The 17,654-nt window shown below is 39.4% G+C and overlaps 1 protein-coding gene across 1 annotated transcript in view; it reads left to right on the top strand.

Moving 5' to 3' along the window:
* LOC127573806 (rho GTPase-activating protein 6-like) overlaps positions 1-12,447 on the top strand; it is a 76,145-nt gene extending 63,698 nt beyond the window's left edge. Inside the window, exons 10-12 of the mRNA XM_052022312.1 lie at positions 1,669-1,766; positions 6,688-6,941; positions 11,816-12,447. Of these exons, the coding sequence (XP_051878272.1) occupies positions 1,669-1,766; positions 6,688-6,941; positions 11,816-12,447 (984 nt within the window). The remainder of the gene's footprint in view (positions 1-1,668; positions 1,767-6,687; positions 6,942-11,815) is intronic.
* Positions 12,448-17,654: the final 5,207 nt, after the last annotated feature.

Raw genomic sequence — 17,654 nt, 5'->3', positions numbered from 1 at the left:
CATCTGAATTTTGCAAAACTATGAGTTTATTTGATTGATTAGAGAAAGGTAGAATAGATTTGTTATAGACATATCATGTCTAACTAACTTGATAAGGTTTTTTTTAGTGAAGTTACAAAGGGAATCAATGAGGAAAATGCAATTTATATGGTTGAAATTTATGGACATTCAACAGGCATTTGACAAATTGCCATATAATAGGCTTGAGATTAAAACTGAATCCCACAGTAGATTTAAGTTGTAGTAGCATGCATATAAAACTTTTTAAGTTACAGAAAACAGTGAATAATAATGAAATATTGCTTTTGGGCTGAAGGGAAGTATGTGGTGGAGGTTCCCAAGGTTAAGTACTAAGGCTCTTCTTTTCTTCAAATATAATTAATAACTTAGACTTGGGTATACAGGATACATTTTACAAATGACACAAAGGTGGAGGCAAAATAAACTGTGAGAATAAAAATAATAGACATCAAGGTGATGTAGAGAAGCTGGTGGAACAGGCAGACAATTAGCAGGTGAAATTTAATGGAAGGAAATGTGAAAGGGTACATTCTAGTAGGAAAAATAATATGAGGGAGTATAAAGAAAAGAATGCAGTTTTGAACGGGGTACAAGAACAGAGAGATCTGGAGTTTTTTGTGTATAGTTTGTTGAAAGCAGCCTGGCAGGTGTGAGAAAATGCTTAACACACATAAAAGGATCCTGGTCTTTACAAATAACGTCAAGAGCAAGGGAGTCATGATGAACCTTCATAAAGCACTGGTTTGGCAATATCTGAGATATTATGCCCATTTCTGATTCCACAAATATAAAAGAGTTAGAAATGGTACAGAAGGGATTTACCAAAATAATTCCAGGGACTTGAGTTCTGTGAATAGACTGAAGAAGCTGGGTTTGTTCTCCTTGCAACAGAGGGTGTTGTAATGGACCTGATGGAGATGTTTAAAGCCTTGAAGGATATGGACAGTGTGGTTAGAGATAAACAGTACTCATTGCAGGGAGATCAAGAACCAGGGAGCAAAGAGTGAAGGTGATTGGCAAATGAATTGATAGCGACAAAAGGAAAAACTTTCTTTTGTGGCAGAGGTGGAACTAGGTGGAGCCAGAATTAACTGTACAGAAGGAAGCTGCATAAACATCTAAAAGGAAAGAATCTGTAGTGCTATGAGGAGTGGTACTGGCAGGATTGCTCTTACATAAAGTGGCCGCTGATTCAATGAGCTGAATGGCATTCTGTGTGTTGGTCATTCTGTGATATGAAGGAGATTATTAAGTTTCTTTGGAAATCATCATCAAGTATTGCACAGAAATGTTTCAGAGATGATTCGATGGTTTGTGTAAGGACTTACAGGAGACTGAATTCATATTCTCAACAGATCTCACTTTAACAGCTGTTGAAAATCCACCCTATTACTCACTCCCTGGTATCTGTTATTCAATAAATAAACCATACAATTAGATTCTAGCATGTAAGTCATTCCCAAGGGTTCATTATTTGATGTACATACAATGAAAATCTTTAATTATATCCCTGCTTTAATTATATCGTAATTGCTCCAGTGTATCCATTATTCTCTATATATTCATTAGTTGAACCATAATCATTATGTTTTTATAACACACATTGTGTTGTTTTTCTATTATTTTGTTGCTGTTTCTTTTGTCTAGGTTGCTCCAGATCTTCAGAATGAAGTGTTAATGAGCTTAATGCAGACGGACAAGGATGTTGTTCATTATCTTTTACGCAGGAAGCTTAAATGCCAATCGTAAGTTACAGTGAAGATAGTGATATGATGACTGTTTTATTTTAGATACCTGAAAGGAAGACAAAGTTGCTTGGCCAATAGCATCGTTATCAGTATGTTACTGTAGCAGGTTTGCAGGTGTTACATTTATGTTCAAAATAATCTGTACAGCCACCTCCCAGGCTCCTCTAGGTGGCAACTTTTGCCCAGATGCCAACATTTATTAAGTAACAGTTATGTTCTGTTCCTGGGTGAGCTGAGAATAACAATTGTCTCAGGATACACATGCAAGCATGCCTACATGCATGGACACACGTGTGTGTGCATACATGCATGCACACATACACACACGCACACGCACCCAGTCACACATGTGCACGCGCACACGCACACACTCATACACACGCACACACTCATACACACTCACACATGCATGCACGCACGCACACTCACGCGCACACGCGCGCACACACACACACACACACACACACACACACACACACACAGAAAGGGGCTAAATCATATTGGGATCACAACACAGTATAACTTTGCAATCCAACCTCATTATCAGAATTTCAACATCCAATGAATATTAACGGCACTGTTCTGGCAGCACACGTCCATGGGACCCAACATCATGAGTGGCAAGATGCTTATTGAAGTTTCTCCTGCACGCCTTCAGGGGAAGCTGTTGTTTGCAACTGGTGATGAACGTCACTTTAAAGGGCTTGGAGCTTGGGAGAAACTATGACAAAGCAACCTGATTTTAAGACAAGGCTCTGAAGGTCTTGGTCAGCACTGTGGAGAGAAGGAGAAAGGTCTGTTGCTTGAAAGAAGCCCTCCAACATATATCAAGTGACAGTGGAGGAGGACACTAACAAGGCCAATGCCTGAAAGACATGCACTGAATGATGCATAAAACTTAATGGCACTAAAGTCCCATCTCCCAGCCACTGCTAGTCTAGCCATTTATACTGTGCCATGTAATACATATAGATCACCTAACAGTCAGACCTTTCAATCAGGACTCCTCTCTAGTAATCATATGCCTGACTTCATCTTCATGAATGGTTCAGACCTACTTCACACAGCTTGAACAGGATGCCAATTATTCAAACTTAGCAACCACATAACCAAGGTGCATTGCAAAACACTCACAAATATACTTACCTCCAACTAGCAAGAGCATGCAGTTGGAGGACAAGCTCATGTCTAACAGCTCAGTGAACTTGAGGGGAGAGAGCTTGCAAGTATTGGTTCAGCTGTCCTCAGGTCCAGAATCAGCAGAGGCACCATTGAAGATAATAGTATTGCGTTCTCATTTTCCAGTCACATAATCTACATACTACATTCCCTTCTAATTTGCAAGCTATTAGGTGTTTAAGCCTCTGGCTCTAATTTGCCCTGCCTCCTCACCATTACCCTACTCTTTTGCCCATTTTTCATTTGCCAAGAATTCCCATCAAGCAGATAATGATTGAACAGCAATAAGTGATGATGAAGGGACCCTGGCTCTTGCTCTGTCATTCACAGCCAGCACTTTAGAAAAGAAGTAGATTAGTTGTGGAATCTGCAAGCACGAGCAACAGAGAACAACAAATGCAGGGAGGAAGGGTAGTCCAGGTGCTGTCTCCACAGACAGTGAGGTCATACACAAGAAGATGTAGTCTTATTGCTGCCATTTTACCCTGTTAGCCAGTTCACTCAGACTGTCCCTCATACCAAGGTGATCCTATCTAAAGCCTGGCATTCTAGGGAGACACTTACTCAAGAGTGATTGATTTTTAAATATGGTTTAGAATGCTGATCCAATTTGTTCTCATATTCATTAATTTTGGTGGTGAACATTGTTATGGTCACCAGCAGAGGCAAGGTGCAGCGAAATGTTTTAAAATGTTTATTCACTCATGGTATGTAGGCATCACTGGTAGCCAACATTTAATGATAATTCCTGCTTGCCTTGAATGGGAGTGTGAAGTCAGTTCTTTGAATGATCTTTTTGCAAAACCTCAGAGAAAGAGCAAGTTCTCTTCCATATTATATTTATCCAGAATCAGTGTAGTTTGTAGATCCTACATTAACTTATAAATCAATCCTTCAAAGTGCAAGCCTGAAGGCAGATGTTACACATGTTGGTCAAAGGAAGACTTGGTGAAGTTCGCTCTCATTCTTTTTTCATTCCTGAGAAAGGAAACATTCTTAGAGTGAGATTTCTCATGAAGATTTTGCCACCAGAAATGTTTCTTTATTGCTTGAATTCCCCAACATTCAGTAGCAATCCCAATTTTTTTCAGAGATGATTTGAGAATGTTCTTGTAATGTTACTTTTGATCTCCAAGACGTCTTTGGCTTTAAATGAAATGGGAATAGAGGACTTGTTTGGGAAGGTATCTATTCACCATATGCATGCAGTGACCAAATCAGGGTATTTAATAATCATGGTCGTTATACCGTTAACTTTGGTTCTGGACAGGACACTGGTATGTGTGCAGTGGTCTCCCTTTTGATTCCGAAGATACATTAAAGGACATGCTGATGATAGTTCCAATCTCCTTTGATGTTTTTGATACAGAACCTAGGTTTCACAGTTACAAGGAAGGGTTTTCATGACCAAAGCATTTATACACAGAGAGCTTGATTGGGGTTCAGAGGTCCTGGTTGTTGAAAACATAATATGTTAGTTTTCTATAGACAGAACTTGCAGGTCCAATTCTGTGCTGGATACTTTTGTTAATATTCGTGACCTGAGAAAGAGAAGTACCTAGTACAGCAAATGTGCCATGTTTTTAGTACTTATGCATCAATCCTGATACATGGCAGTGCTGTGAGTTGGTTGCTGTAACACCTTTATTTTCTTCATCTTGATGCTGAGTCCTAGGTATGTGAGAAGAGGTTTAGGATGGTCCAGGTGTCTTCCTTTGTGTACACCATAATGCTTCAGTCATCAGTATACTCAATGTTAATGATGGTTAAGATTGAAAAGTTTATCTAATCCCTGCTTAGGAGTGCATAACATGAAGAAAAGGGTGGCTGAAAGAAAAGTGGAAAGAATGCTTCGGGCATTAACACAAACTTGTTCGGCCAACGGTGATGGGAAAGGAGTCTTTCTGCAAGGCACTGCATGAAGCTGTGGAGCTTTTATGATTATACAGGAGGCACACAGTGTTGGCAAACTTAAGCAGCAGTTGCCACAGGACTTCACATTTAACAGAGACAAAGGTCTTAGAGAGATAAAGGAAAGACACAAACAATTCCTGTTGTTGCTCTAAATATTCTTCTTGGATTTGTCTGGCTCCTCATGTCTGTCTCCTCATGTCTGTCTAAAGTAATCCTGTAACTCTGGTAGGATTGCTTAAGAAAGCGAAATGAGTCTAACCAAGAGAATTTGGGCATGGAGAAATGTTTCAGTAGTTCCCACAGTCGGACCTTGCAGAAAATGCTCATTATTTTAGCATTTCTCAGATCAACAAGAATATCTTCATGAATCCACATCTTAATGATGAGGCTGTGGAGTGGGCTAGTCAGATTGCCATTTGGACTGGGGCCTTGTGTTTCTCATCACCTTAGTGGCAAAGTAAAAGCTCACCATGATGTGACCCAGGGAGCTGTAAAGGTCATTTTTTTGTGGTGCGCTGTGGAATGTATTCAATGGTAATCCCCATTATTGAGATGAGACCCAGATCAAGAACTTACTTGAGTAAAAGAGGAAAGCTTATTGTGATTGAAAAAGATGTGAATCTTTGCAAGTCTGCCAAATCTGTCTATTGATCAAAGCGTATGGGCAAAAGAACAACTAAGAAAACAAGAAGTGGTGGAATGAAAATGCAATGGAAATCAAGTGTGGATATGTGTGACACATGGAATCTCTTTATTGCCACTGAGGTAGAAGTTTCCAATGGTCAGACCCCCTGATGTTTTCAGAACGGTACCACTCTCAGGACAGTGACTCCATTAAAGTCTGTTGGAAAGAGCACTTAGAAACTCCTAAACAGGGAATCGAACAGTCAGCTACAGAATCATTAACAAACCAGTCCCCTTACAGCTCTCTGGCTGCAGCTTGATTACAGCATGTGGTAGATCTCAGTTACCACCTTCTTGCAGAAGTGATATCTTTGCAAATTTTGGTCTTAACTGAGGAGTACTGTTCATGGAATGAATGGTGGGGACAGGCCCAGGCATCCTCCCACCTCTTCTGGCAGGACACCCTCCTCTACAGGTCCATTCATACCCTGCCCTGTCATGCCAGGAGTCATGGCTACCAATGCAACTGGGAAGCTTTGGCAGGGAAGGTGAAAGCTATAGCTACTGGTTAAGGGTATGACCTGAACCTCAGCCATCTTACTCCCTGGAGGCTGTAGAGACTTTCACCTTTTTTGACAATTGCAATTGCCACAATTTCCTCCAATGAGCTTTCCTTCCAGTTAATCACCTGCAAACATGCATACTATTGAAGGTCAAAGAACAGAACAGATGTAAGGGGGTAAGGGGGAACTACCTTTTAGCAGGATTATCACAGTCTAATTTGGAATGAATTCAACATTGCATGAGGAATGATGTTACTGTCTTCTCCCTGTGTGAGTGACACACACTGGTCACTTTTTGAGCACTATTTGAGGCTCAGTAAAAACGTGTGTGCATGATTTGTTCACCAAACTGGAAGCAAATCAGCATAAGTTGCACCGAAATAACTGGCAGTGCAGAGCCCAATTTGCAGCATAAACCTTTATGTTTTTTTGATTTTGTTCTGATTCCTTATAACTTAGATAAATATGCGGTAATAAATATAACACTATACTGCTACATAAAGAAACCAAGATACTGGCATGAGAACTTCTGAAACAAAATTAGCTTGAATATAATCTAGACATGTTTGCTTTTTGTAGTAGATATGGCACTGGACATGATCTTTTTCAAATAATGCTACATTCCTCAATTTATACAGGGGTTCAGATCAAGGAAATGAAGCATTTGTGATGGCAGAACATCCTTCTGCAAAATCTGCATGTGACTCCTGCTCCCAAAGCAATGATGTCACACCAATGAATATCTCACCCAGCTTCTGTGAAAGTCCCTCTCTGCAGGATCAAAGGAAGAAAAGTTCGGATTCTGAGTTGTATAAAGTACCAGGAGCACTGGCATTCATTAGACATGCACATCCCGATGATGGAAAGGTCTTTTTTCCCCGATTACTAAAAAGTAAGAGATCTGTTTGAGTTATAATAGAAATGATTCATGAAAATTAATTTAAAGCTGCAATAAAAAAACTCATCAGAGTTACAGAAAAGCTGCACAACACATCAGGCTGCATTCTTGTCCAGGGAGCTTTCACTCGCACCCTGAACTTGACTCATTTTCCTGGATCAAGTTTAATTAAGAATTCCCCTTTACTAACAGAAAAGGAAAGTTAATGCTTTGCAGTAGAGAATCCAGTGCGCACTATAGAATGTGATTGTCATTTGTTTGGATAGGCAGGGTGTGGCACTAAGGGTGAAAGGGCTTTTTAAAAATGTTTTCAAAAAGCTCTGCATGTAGACATGGGGATGTCCTGTCAGGAGTGAGTTGTTGACATTTAGCAGGTCAGCTCCCATTAGTGGTCCAGCATGTATCATTGCACCTCTTTTGGTTTTGCTGGAAATACTTTAGTGAGAGTGCTCTCCCACATGTTGAGGTTCATGCATTTTAATCCCTTTCCATTCCATCTAACAGACTGCCATTGTCCCCAGTGCTCATAATCTCCCACAATCTCTTGTCACCATCCATGGCCAGAATCCTTGTTTATTTTCTCTGCTGCCTGCTTCACTTTGTTGTCCTCACACATTTGTTCTATTTCCAAGCATACATTTCTTTTTTCCCATGCTTCATCTTGAAGAGGTTCATTGATTTAGACTTGTAGAAAATCCATAGCTTTCTTCCTGTTGTCACATGCTGGCATTCCCATTGCTCTCTCTCTTTTCCAATCTGACAATACTCTGGTTCCCCATTTCTAAGCACAGCCAGACTTTTCAACATAAATTTACTAACTCATGGACACACCCCAATGCCTCACTCTTAATGGCTCCAGGCCAAGTCCTTCACTTCCATCCTTAAGATCTGAAAATGATACATCAGCACTATTCTTCTTACATTGCCACAACTTGGAGCCAATACCCTTTCACTGCCATGCTCTTTCACATTGCTTCCAGTCTTTGAAACCCTCTCCTAAAAGTCCCACCATCACTATTCCAGTCCTCATATCTCTGATCTGTCAACACGTGCACATACGCTTGAATGCTCATCCTCTGAAATAGGATTAGTTTACCTTACATTACAAAGAAATCAGTTACCTTACATCATATGATCCTCTTTTCAGACAACTTTACACATAGATGTCTCACAGTACTGTTAATTAAAGGATGCAATTTCCATTATCATAAATCAGATTCTTCTATTATTTGAATGTCCTGAGGGGCCATACAGGATGTCATGCAATGACATAAAGATCTGATGTCTAAACAAGCATGGCTTTCATAGCTTTCATTGATTGACATTAACAACATAATTAACATAGTATTTGTTATCTGGTTTATTCCTTATTCCTGTTGTTTGGATCTTTTATTCTGAATTATCACAGGCAGTGGATTTAACAATCATAGAAAGAAAATGAAAGCTGTGACTGATACATCTCAACATCAAGTACTGCAAGAATCTCCTGGAATTCTGAATGTTTACTCAATCAGAAAGCATAACAAAATATGGCAAATGTCCAATAAACAAAGATTACTGCTCTTTTTTCAACAGTGCTATTGAAATTGCAGGTTGCATTACATCCTTGCCTCCTTCTGAATCCCAGAAAGTCTTTGTCCTATAATTTGGGCTGCACATTCAGAATTGAAAGCATTAAACACTTCCTCCTGGAATCAGACAAGAAAAGTAGAAAAAGTATTGTTGTGTAGCTTCCGCTTCTGAGTGAGGTATCTGACCCCTTGCGGATATATATTGTCACCATGTTGATTTTCTGTCCTCATCATTCAAGGACTAGAATCATACCGTGTAGCCTGAGTGGACAAAAGTGGGAAGGTCATTCTATCTTAATAGCAGGAGATATCACACATGTTCAAGGCATAATCACATAAAGAATGGAAGGAAAATAGGCAGAAATCTTTGAGAAGTGGAGCAAACTAAACAATCCCTTTTATTCAGCCTTCACAGTGGTTGCATCTACAACAGGAAGTAGTATGATTTAATGCATTATACTATGTGCAATGATGTTAATTTTGGGTGTTGTGGTCCCATTGTCAAGACAACTTCAAAGAAAGCTGCCCCTAGAGATCCAGTCACCTCTGAGGTTGTCATATGTCACTCCATCTGTGATGTGGTCAAGTTGGCTGAATACCCTTTTGTATCGAAGAATTCTCAGGCAAATTATAGTTATCAAAGCATAATATTTTAAGGAAACATTTTAAACATTTTACAGAGTGCAAAATAATAATTGGAATCTACATGACATATTTTGGTAGAAGCTGCAATATTTCAGTGATGGAATTAAAATAAATATGCATAGAATTAGTTTCTTTTGTCCAGCAGGACTTCTAACTCTAATTATGGCTTGGCAGGCCAGCAAAAATTAATTTAGACCTTATCCAAAAAAGTGCAAGAGTTTCAAGCTGCTTATTATCACCTAGGTCCCAGAATTCTTTTTCAGTTTGGATGATTTCTCTTGATTGTGGGGTAAAAGGCAGGAAAACGGGGCAGCCTGCAGAGGAACAGTCAGTCATTGACAGTATCTTCTGGAGTTCTGCCTAAACAATCATTTACAAAAAGCCCAGAATTACTGACAGTTTCATTGTATGATGATGGCGAACATGATGAATTTCATTGTCATTAGAAAGCAAAATCCTGGCTAAAATAGTACTGCATATGCCAGCATCCTTTTCTCTTTTTAATCCATTCTCCTCCAAAATGTTTCCTTTGGTTGTCCAGTTCAATATTATTATATGAGCACAGTTTCCCACTCATCTATCCAGTCATCAGTGATCACCCTTGAAAGCATTTTGGGATATTCTGAGAAATTATTTCTTTGTATGTTCGACATCCATATAGACACATGAAATTCAGCTTAATCCTTCCACCATCTTCTTGACTACTTCACTACTTCTCTCTGATGAGACTGCTTGCCTATTATCCATTGATGGATACTCAAGCTTCTGCTATTAAAGCTGAAGTTTATTGGTGCTAGATCTGTGTCAGATAATGAGGAAACCAGTTACATACCACCATAACAGTGACATTGCATATTCCATGTCTTTTTAATGTGATTCTGTACCTAACAGCATTGCAGAATTCTGTTACTACCTGAACTTCAACAGTACAAGGAAAATGACCCTCATCACCTACTGACTACAACTAGAACAAGAACTACTATCTGCCAGCATTAAACATAGATCAAGGGCTTGAGCTATCATATTAACAAAGTCTTGCACCAAGTTTTATCAAATAGTTATGAAGAAGGCAACATTTCAAAGGTATTCTCAGCGTCCAGTGCAAATCCAATGCATAACTTGTAATAAATATATTAAATGATACCTGAAATGCTACAATCATTTTTCATTTTTGCTGATGACATTTAACACGAAACTGAATATCTATGTACATTCTTATTGGAAAAATTAAGCAATACTCCACTTCTGCAAGTCAGTTCTGTTGACTTAAACTGAAATGAATTTTGGAAGTTGAAAGCAATTTTGTGTTTGATACATACAACTGAGGACAAAATTATACTTCCAAGTGTGGCAGTTGGTGTGCAGATTCTTCCAGATGCCTTGACAGGACTCTGGTGGCCATTTGCATGGTGAGGAAGGGCCCTTGCACATGAAGCATTCATGTGCAGTACTCTGGTGGCTTATTAGTGCAGCCTGATTTTTTTCTGCAACGTCAGTGGGGAGGCCATCAGCTCCCCACCAAAAAGTGGCTCCCACTCCATCCATCTTTGTAATGAGGTAATCTTTGCCCAACTGGTAAACTCTGTGATGCCCAAATCATCCTGCTTTGCTCCCTAGTGGTGAACTTCCCATATTTTGTTAGTTCATCCATTTGCAAAATAAAACTACTTCTATTAAATTCTCATAGTGATTTGCAGTTAATTATGGTTTGTGTTTCTTCCTTCTTAATGGCTCCCTCACAGTGAAAGAAATATAGACCAGAAACTGAAAATGGTAAAAATATTTAGACTCCAACAATCCTTATCCTAAATTCCCTGCTGGATTTGCTACTATTTTGTATTTATGGCTCCTTATTTATGGTACCATTCGCAAGTGGAAATATTTTCACTCCCCTAAAGACGACCATATTTTAGTGACCTCTATCAGGTCATCAGTAACCATTTCAACAGATGCACTTGAGTGCTGTTACTTAACTCTATAATGGACAATTTTCTGGACATATAGTTCATCTGTTAAATATCACTGACATTATCATTCAGCAACTGTTTAAGCAGGGTTGATGAGAGAGGATGCTTCCATTTCAGATGGAATCTAAAAATAAGGAGTCACTGCTTAAAATTAAAGGGTTTCCTATTTAAGATAGAGATGATGCATTTGTTTTCTTTCAAAGGGTCGTGAATCTTTGGAATTCTTTTCTTCCAAGGGTGGAAGAGGCAGAGTTTTGGCAATTTTTTTAGAGCAGAGGTATATAGATTCTTGATAAACAAGAAAGGAAAGGTTACTGTGGGTAGAAATGAATAGAGAGTTGAGGGTACAATTAAATCAGCTGTGCAAAGCAAGCTTGAAGAGTTGAGCGGCTTACTCCTGCTCCTAACGCAGATATATAATTTCAGCATATGTTGCCAGCCCTATCTGGTGGTGAAAAATCAGTATTGCAATTACTAACCTATCATATTTATATAAAGGGAAATCTAAAATCATACCCTACATGTGACAAGGATGAAATCAGAACTTATGAGGAAAGACTGATAGAACTGGGGCTCTTTTGTTTAGAAAGGATAATTCTTATTGTTTCTAGAGTAAAAGGTTTTGGCTCCCCTTCAAGTCAGCAAAGTCAGAAGGAAATTATTAACTTTCTCTTAATTATTTTAGATCCCTGTGAAGAGTCTGGTGAGAACAGAACCTTCAATCAACGAAGAGCATCCCGTTCATATGAAAACCTTACAATGCCAACTCATTCACAACCAATGGTAGCAGTTGTGAAGAAAGCAGAAAGCACATCTTTAATACCAACAAACAAGTCTCCACAGATATCATCTGTTACCGACTGCCAGCTCGAGCACCACAACAATTATAAGTTCTCAAGTCTTAACTGCATGCGATTATTTACGAGCAGCACTGAGGAGCTGAGGAACTCAAAAGGTTCAGCTCGGCTAAGAAGAGTAAGTTCAGAACTTTCTCCAAAACATAAAAATCTCATGATGCAATCATGTGCTGCTAAAATGGACAGGGACTTGAAGGACTTCAGTGAAGCAGCCAGTTCATCTGACAACGAGTATTTGAAGAAAAAGCAAATGATTGAATCTAGCTTCATTCCCCGGGTATCTGAAAGGAGTGCAGCACTACAAAATGAGGCATGTAGAGGGGGAATAGAAGCTAAAGTGTGGGTAAAAAGGGACAATGGGGATGACTCCCTAAACAAAGGATTGAGACAGCAACAACTGCAACATCATAACTTCAGAAGTGATCAGAAACAGAATTCCCTTCGTGAAACTGCTGTATAGTTTTGGAATAGACTATTTACTGGATACTTTTAAAAGGAGCAACAACTGAGAATGCTGGGAGTATTCAGCAGGTCAGGCAGCCACTGTGGAGAGTGAAAATGATTAAAATTTCAGGTCCATGACCTTTCTCTATAACAGGATGTTATTTCAACATATGTGGGATCAGTTTTGAGTTTGTTACGTCATGTTAGTTGTTAATATATATTATGCATTCTGTAAGCTGCAGCACTGGACTGCAATACTGTGTTAACTAATCTCCAGTTTACTTATTATATGTCTTTTAATGAAATAATTTAGAACCCCTCCTGATGGATATTTAAATGTTATTTGCTGTTCCAATGGCAGTTGCCTCTCAATGCAGAAGCCTAACTTCAGCAGAGCTTTAATTTTATATCTAATGTGCATTTATACTTTACTTAAAATAAGTACAAGTCACTTTCAGTGCATTATGTGTCACAACTTTGAATTGCACACATTTAAAGGAATGCCCAGGGCCTTTGGGATTGGAGGAAAGAGAACATCCAAATTGATGAAAGGCAGCCCAGCTGTTTCCACTGTTAATACAGTCTGTACAATCTGTTCCATCATGGGCTCCACCTAATTCAATCTCATGAGGAAAAGTTTTCAAGAACTTCTCAACTCACTGAAGTAAACCAGAAAAACTCTGAAATATTTCCCTGCCTTTGAACTATTGTGTTGAATTCAAAAACTTTTTTTAATGTTTATAAATAACATTGCACTCTGTGTGCATTGGCTAGTTCAGTGGTGTGGACTGGGAACATTCCATTACTAGAGGCCTGAGACTTGAGAGCAGAAGAGATTAGAAGTAAAGGCAGGAGGTCTTAGATTTGAAAGTGGAGGAGATTAGAAAATGAGTGGAGGCCTAAGGTAGGGAGCAGAGTCCAGTTTGAAAAGAGTGGGAAGACGTAGACCTGGTTACAATTTGTTGACATCACAGGAAAGTAAGTATGTGATTGGTGGGTATTTCTTTCCAGTCTCTTTTGTATGATCAAGAGATTTAAATCAGGAAACATTAGTACAGCTAAGGAGTACATGTTTAATTAGTTTAGATTGGATTTAATTACTTTAATCAAATTAATTAAATAGAAGAGATGGATGACAGGTAATGTATTGTAGTTACAACATGTGAGAATTGGTGGACTCCACCGTGCTTCACGGTAGCCATATCTGCAGCAATGTTGTCTGCTTGAGGAGCTTTGGCTCAGGGTCGATGAGCTGGAGTCTGAGCTTCAGACACTGCAATGCATCAGGAAGAGGGAGAGTTACCTGTAAATGTGTTCTGGAAGGCAGCGCACCTCTTAGATTAATTTCCTCATATTTAATCAGTGGTCAGAGTCAGGATGGTGTGGCTACAAGAGAGGCATGTAAAAGGATTCTAGGGGAGTTTCAGCCCTGACCCTTGACTAAAAGGTACGAGATTTTTGCTCCCTGTTTGTAAAAGATGGAGACTGCAAGGAGGATGTGCAAACTGTCCAAGGCATTACGGCACAGGGGCCATTCAAGTAGGGGAAAGAGAAATATAGTAACCTTAGAGGAAAGCACATTAAAGAAACAGACACTGATCTCAGCAGCAAGGCCAGAGAGTCCAAAGGCTGTGTTGCCTGCCCAGTGCCAGGGTTAAGAGCATCTCTTCTGGGCTGAAGAAGGTTATAGACAGGATTTTAGACTAAAGAGAGGGCGGGCACAGGGATTGTTCATGTCATGTGACACTGAGTTTAATAAACTAAAAGGTATGAGAAAAAAGTGGCTCAGGTAGTAAAGAATGAAAATCAAAGTATGACAGGAAGGGATGGAATATATAAGCAAAAGTGTATGGCAGAAAGTGTATCCAAAGTAAATGTAAAAATTCAGAGCTTAAGGTTCTTTATCTGAATGCATGTAGAATTTATTGATGGCATATCTGTAACAAATGAGTTTGATCTTACAGGTATTACAAAGACATGGCTTGCAGTGTGATGGGAACCAGAAACTCAATATTCTAGGTTATTCAACGTTCCAAAAGAATTGACATAAAGGGAAAGGAGATGGGGTAGTATTGTTAATCAAGAAAAATATCAGTGCAGTGGTGAGTGTAGATTTGATGCAATGGTTCACGATTTGGAGTCAGTTTGAGTGGAGATAAGAAGACATGTATGGGAGTAGTCTATATGTGTCCAAAATGTTGCTTCTTGATAGGATAATGCATAACTAGGGAACTATCAAATGCATGTAAAATGGAATTGTAATCATTATGGGTGATTTTAATCTGCATATTGATCTTGTAATTAAGGATCCCTTAGGTAGTGGTGATCACAACTTGGTAGGATTCCAGATACAGTTTGAGGGTGAATACTTTGGGTTCAAGACGCTGCCAATGTCCTCAGATTAAATAGGATTAATTACAAAGGCATAAAGGTAGAGTTGGCTACAGTGGAGTGGGAAAATAGGTTATAGGAAAGGTCAGTAGATGAACAGTTGCAGATACCCAAGCAGCTACTTCATAATGCTCAATAGAAATTTATCCCAATCAGAAAGAGGGACTCAACAGGAAAGACGAACCATCTGTGGCTAACAAAGGAGGTCAGGGAAAATATTGAAACAAAACTCAGAGCATATAAGAAGGAAAGGCAAGTGATAGACTAGAACACTTGGTCATTTTTAAGGAACCAGCAGGGAGATACCAGAAAGCTAATAATTTAGGAGAAAATTGATTAGGAGAAAGAAATATTGGTATTGGTTTATTGTTGTCACTTGTACCAAGGTACAGTGAAAAACTTGTCTTGCATACCGATCGTAGAGATCAATTCATTATACAGTGCATTGAGGTAGCACAGAGTACATTAAGGTAGTACAGGGCAGTTCAGGCATGATCATATTGAATGACAGAGCAGGCTCTATGGGCCAGTTGGACAAATAAGGGACTGCAGATGCTGGAATCTGGAACAACACACAAAAAACTGGAGGGACTCAGCGGGCCAGGCAGCATCTATGGAGGGAAATGGACAGTCAACATTTTGGGTCAAGACCCTTCACCCAAATATTGATCTTGTAATTACAAGACCCCAAAGGGTCTCAGTGCAAAGTATCGATGGTGTATTTCCCTCCATAGATACTGCCTGACCCACTGAGTTCCTCTAGCATTTTGTGTGTTGATGGGCCAGATGGACTACTCCTACTGCTATTTTCTTATATTTTTGAGACTTTTGACTTGATCTGAAGTTCTTTTTTCTTCCTGGTATCAGATTGATACCAGCTATGAGATGATGAACCACAACCCTGCCTTTTCAGTTCTATCTTGTTGCTTTGAATTTGACACACAATAATCAGACGGGAACCTCCCACTTTGCTTGATTTAATAGTCTTAAATTAATGACATTGAGTAATGTTAATCTTATTTCCATTGGAACAAATCCAGATTGGCGCCAACTTCACAGTTTAACTCAATAAAATCACAAAATGAGTGCTGTGTAAAATGAAAACTTAGGGTGTGTATAATTGATCCTGATTGTGTTTGCTTAGAGTGTCCCAGCACAAATAGCTGCTGCCCCGGGATTATGAAATATCAGCTAAACATTCAACGAATGCAAGTCTTACTCATAGTTGAAATGAAGCCATCTCAGATTATCCTAGACATTCCTCTAATTGTGCATGATCTCCAATTACATTGTATGGAGATTAATAATTATTTCTGGATCAAAATTAGATCAAAATAACCACGTTATTTGCTTTGAAGTCATGCTTATCTGCAACTTGTTATTGTCGTTTCTCTCGTATTTGAAGCACTAGGAACCTGGTAACTTGTTTATTGTAGAATGTGGAATGTGATTTTCAAATTTTCCACTTGCTTCAACGCTACTGTAATATCAATGGCAAAGCCCTGTGATCAGGCTTATTGTGCATGGCAGGCCAGTAAATAAAACAGGACCACTGCTTAAAGCCAGGCACTGATGATCCCAGCGGAGTCAGTGGGAGTGCCCCTCAGAACATCTGCTTCATAGTTCCTCTGAGAAGCTGGAGAGGGAGTAAGGATCCACAGCAGTTCTTGAAGAAAGTGGATAAATACATAAAAGTGGGAATAATGTGCAGGACTGCAGAGAAAAGGCAGAGGACTGGAACCAATGCAAAGGGGCAAAGGGCCAAAGAGCCAGCCTGACTCAATGAGCTGAAAGGTACCCAACCGCGTTGGGAAATTTTATGATTCTATGCCATGAAAAATCAACAGTCCCAGTCCCAGGAAGAAGGTGCCTAATTAACACAGCAAAGTTACAACATGGTGGTCATCTTAGAACATTGAACATAAAACACTACAGCACAGTACAGGCCCTTTGGCCCACAATATTGTGCCGACATTTTATCCTGCTCTAAGATCTATCTAACCCTTCCTTCCCACACAGCCCTCCATTTCTCTATTATTCATGTGGCTATCTTGATCCCCACTTAAATTTGAGAGCATTTCAGCTTAAAGCCTGGTATTCCAAACTGCTGCTCTGAGGCAGGGGTTGTTGGCAGCTCAAGGTATATGTCTCTTTTAAGAGATTGCTTAGGAAGGTTAGGAGTGTCTGCTTCAGAAGACTTCATCACACATTAGCCCAATCTCCATCCTCTCCCAGCACTCCCCATCTCAGGTTTCCCTTGTGAATCTCCCCGGAATTTTCCTGATTTCCAGACGGAGCTTAATCTGGGTCTCCCAGGATTGCCCATTATTGTGAGGGCCACGGTATTAGCACTTTACTTTTTCAGCTGTAGAAACTGAGGCCCAACCCATCTTCCGTTTTCCAGCTGTAAATATCCTGTATGAAATACACTATAATAAGAATGCCACATTCTAATTGCTTTTGCAAAAAGATCTACAGTTAAAAAATCCTAATATTCCAGGCGTGGTCTCATCAACAATCTATGAAACTGGAGCAGAGCATCTCTATTCTTCTATTCACATTCTCTTACAATAAGAGCCAAAACACTGTTTACCTTTCGAATTGCTTGCTGTACATTTATGTTCACTGTTAATGATTTATGTACAAGGACATTCAGGTCCTTCTGAACACTAACACCTTTCAGTCTCTCACTGTTAAAAAAATCCACCCTTCCATTCTTTCTGCCAAAAAATTCCTTCTTTCAAACAACAGCAAACACCAGAAATATTTAATGGGATTTTGAAAGGGTAATTTTCCAATGCATCTAATGTGTAATGTAACTGACATAAGCCT

The sequence above is a fragment of the Pristis pectinata genome, chromosome 8 (genome assembly GCF_009764475.1).
Source record: "Pristis pectinata isolate sPriPec2 chromosome 8, sPriPec2.1.pri, whole genome shotgun sequence".
Taxonomy (NCBI): domain Eukaryota; kingdom Metazoa; phylum Chordata; class Chondrichthyes; order Rhinopristiformes; family Pristidae; genus Pristis; species Pristis pectinata.
This window is presented reverse-complemented; position numbering and strand designations above follow the sequence as displayed.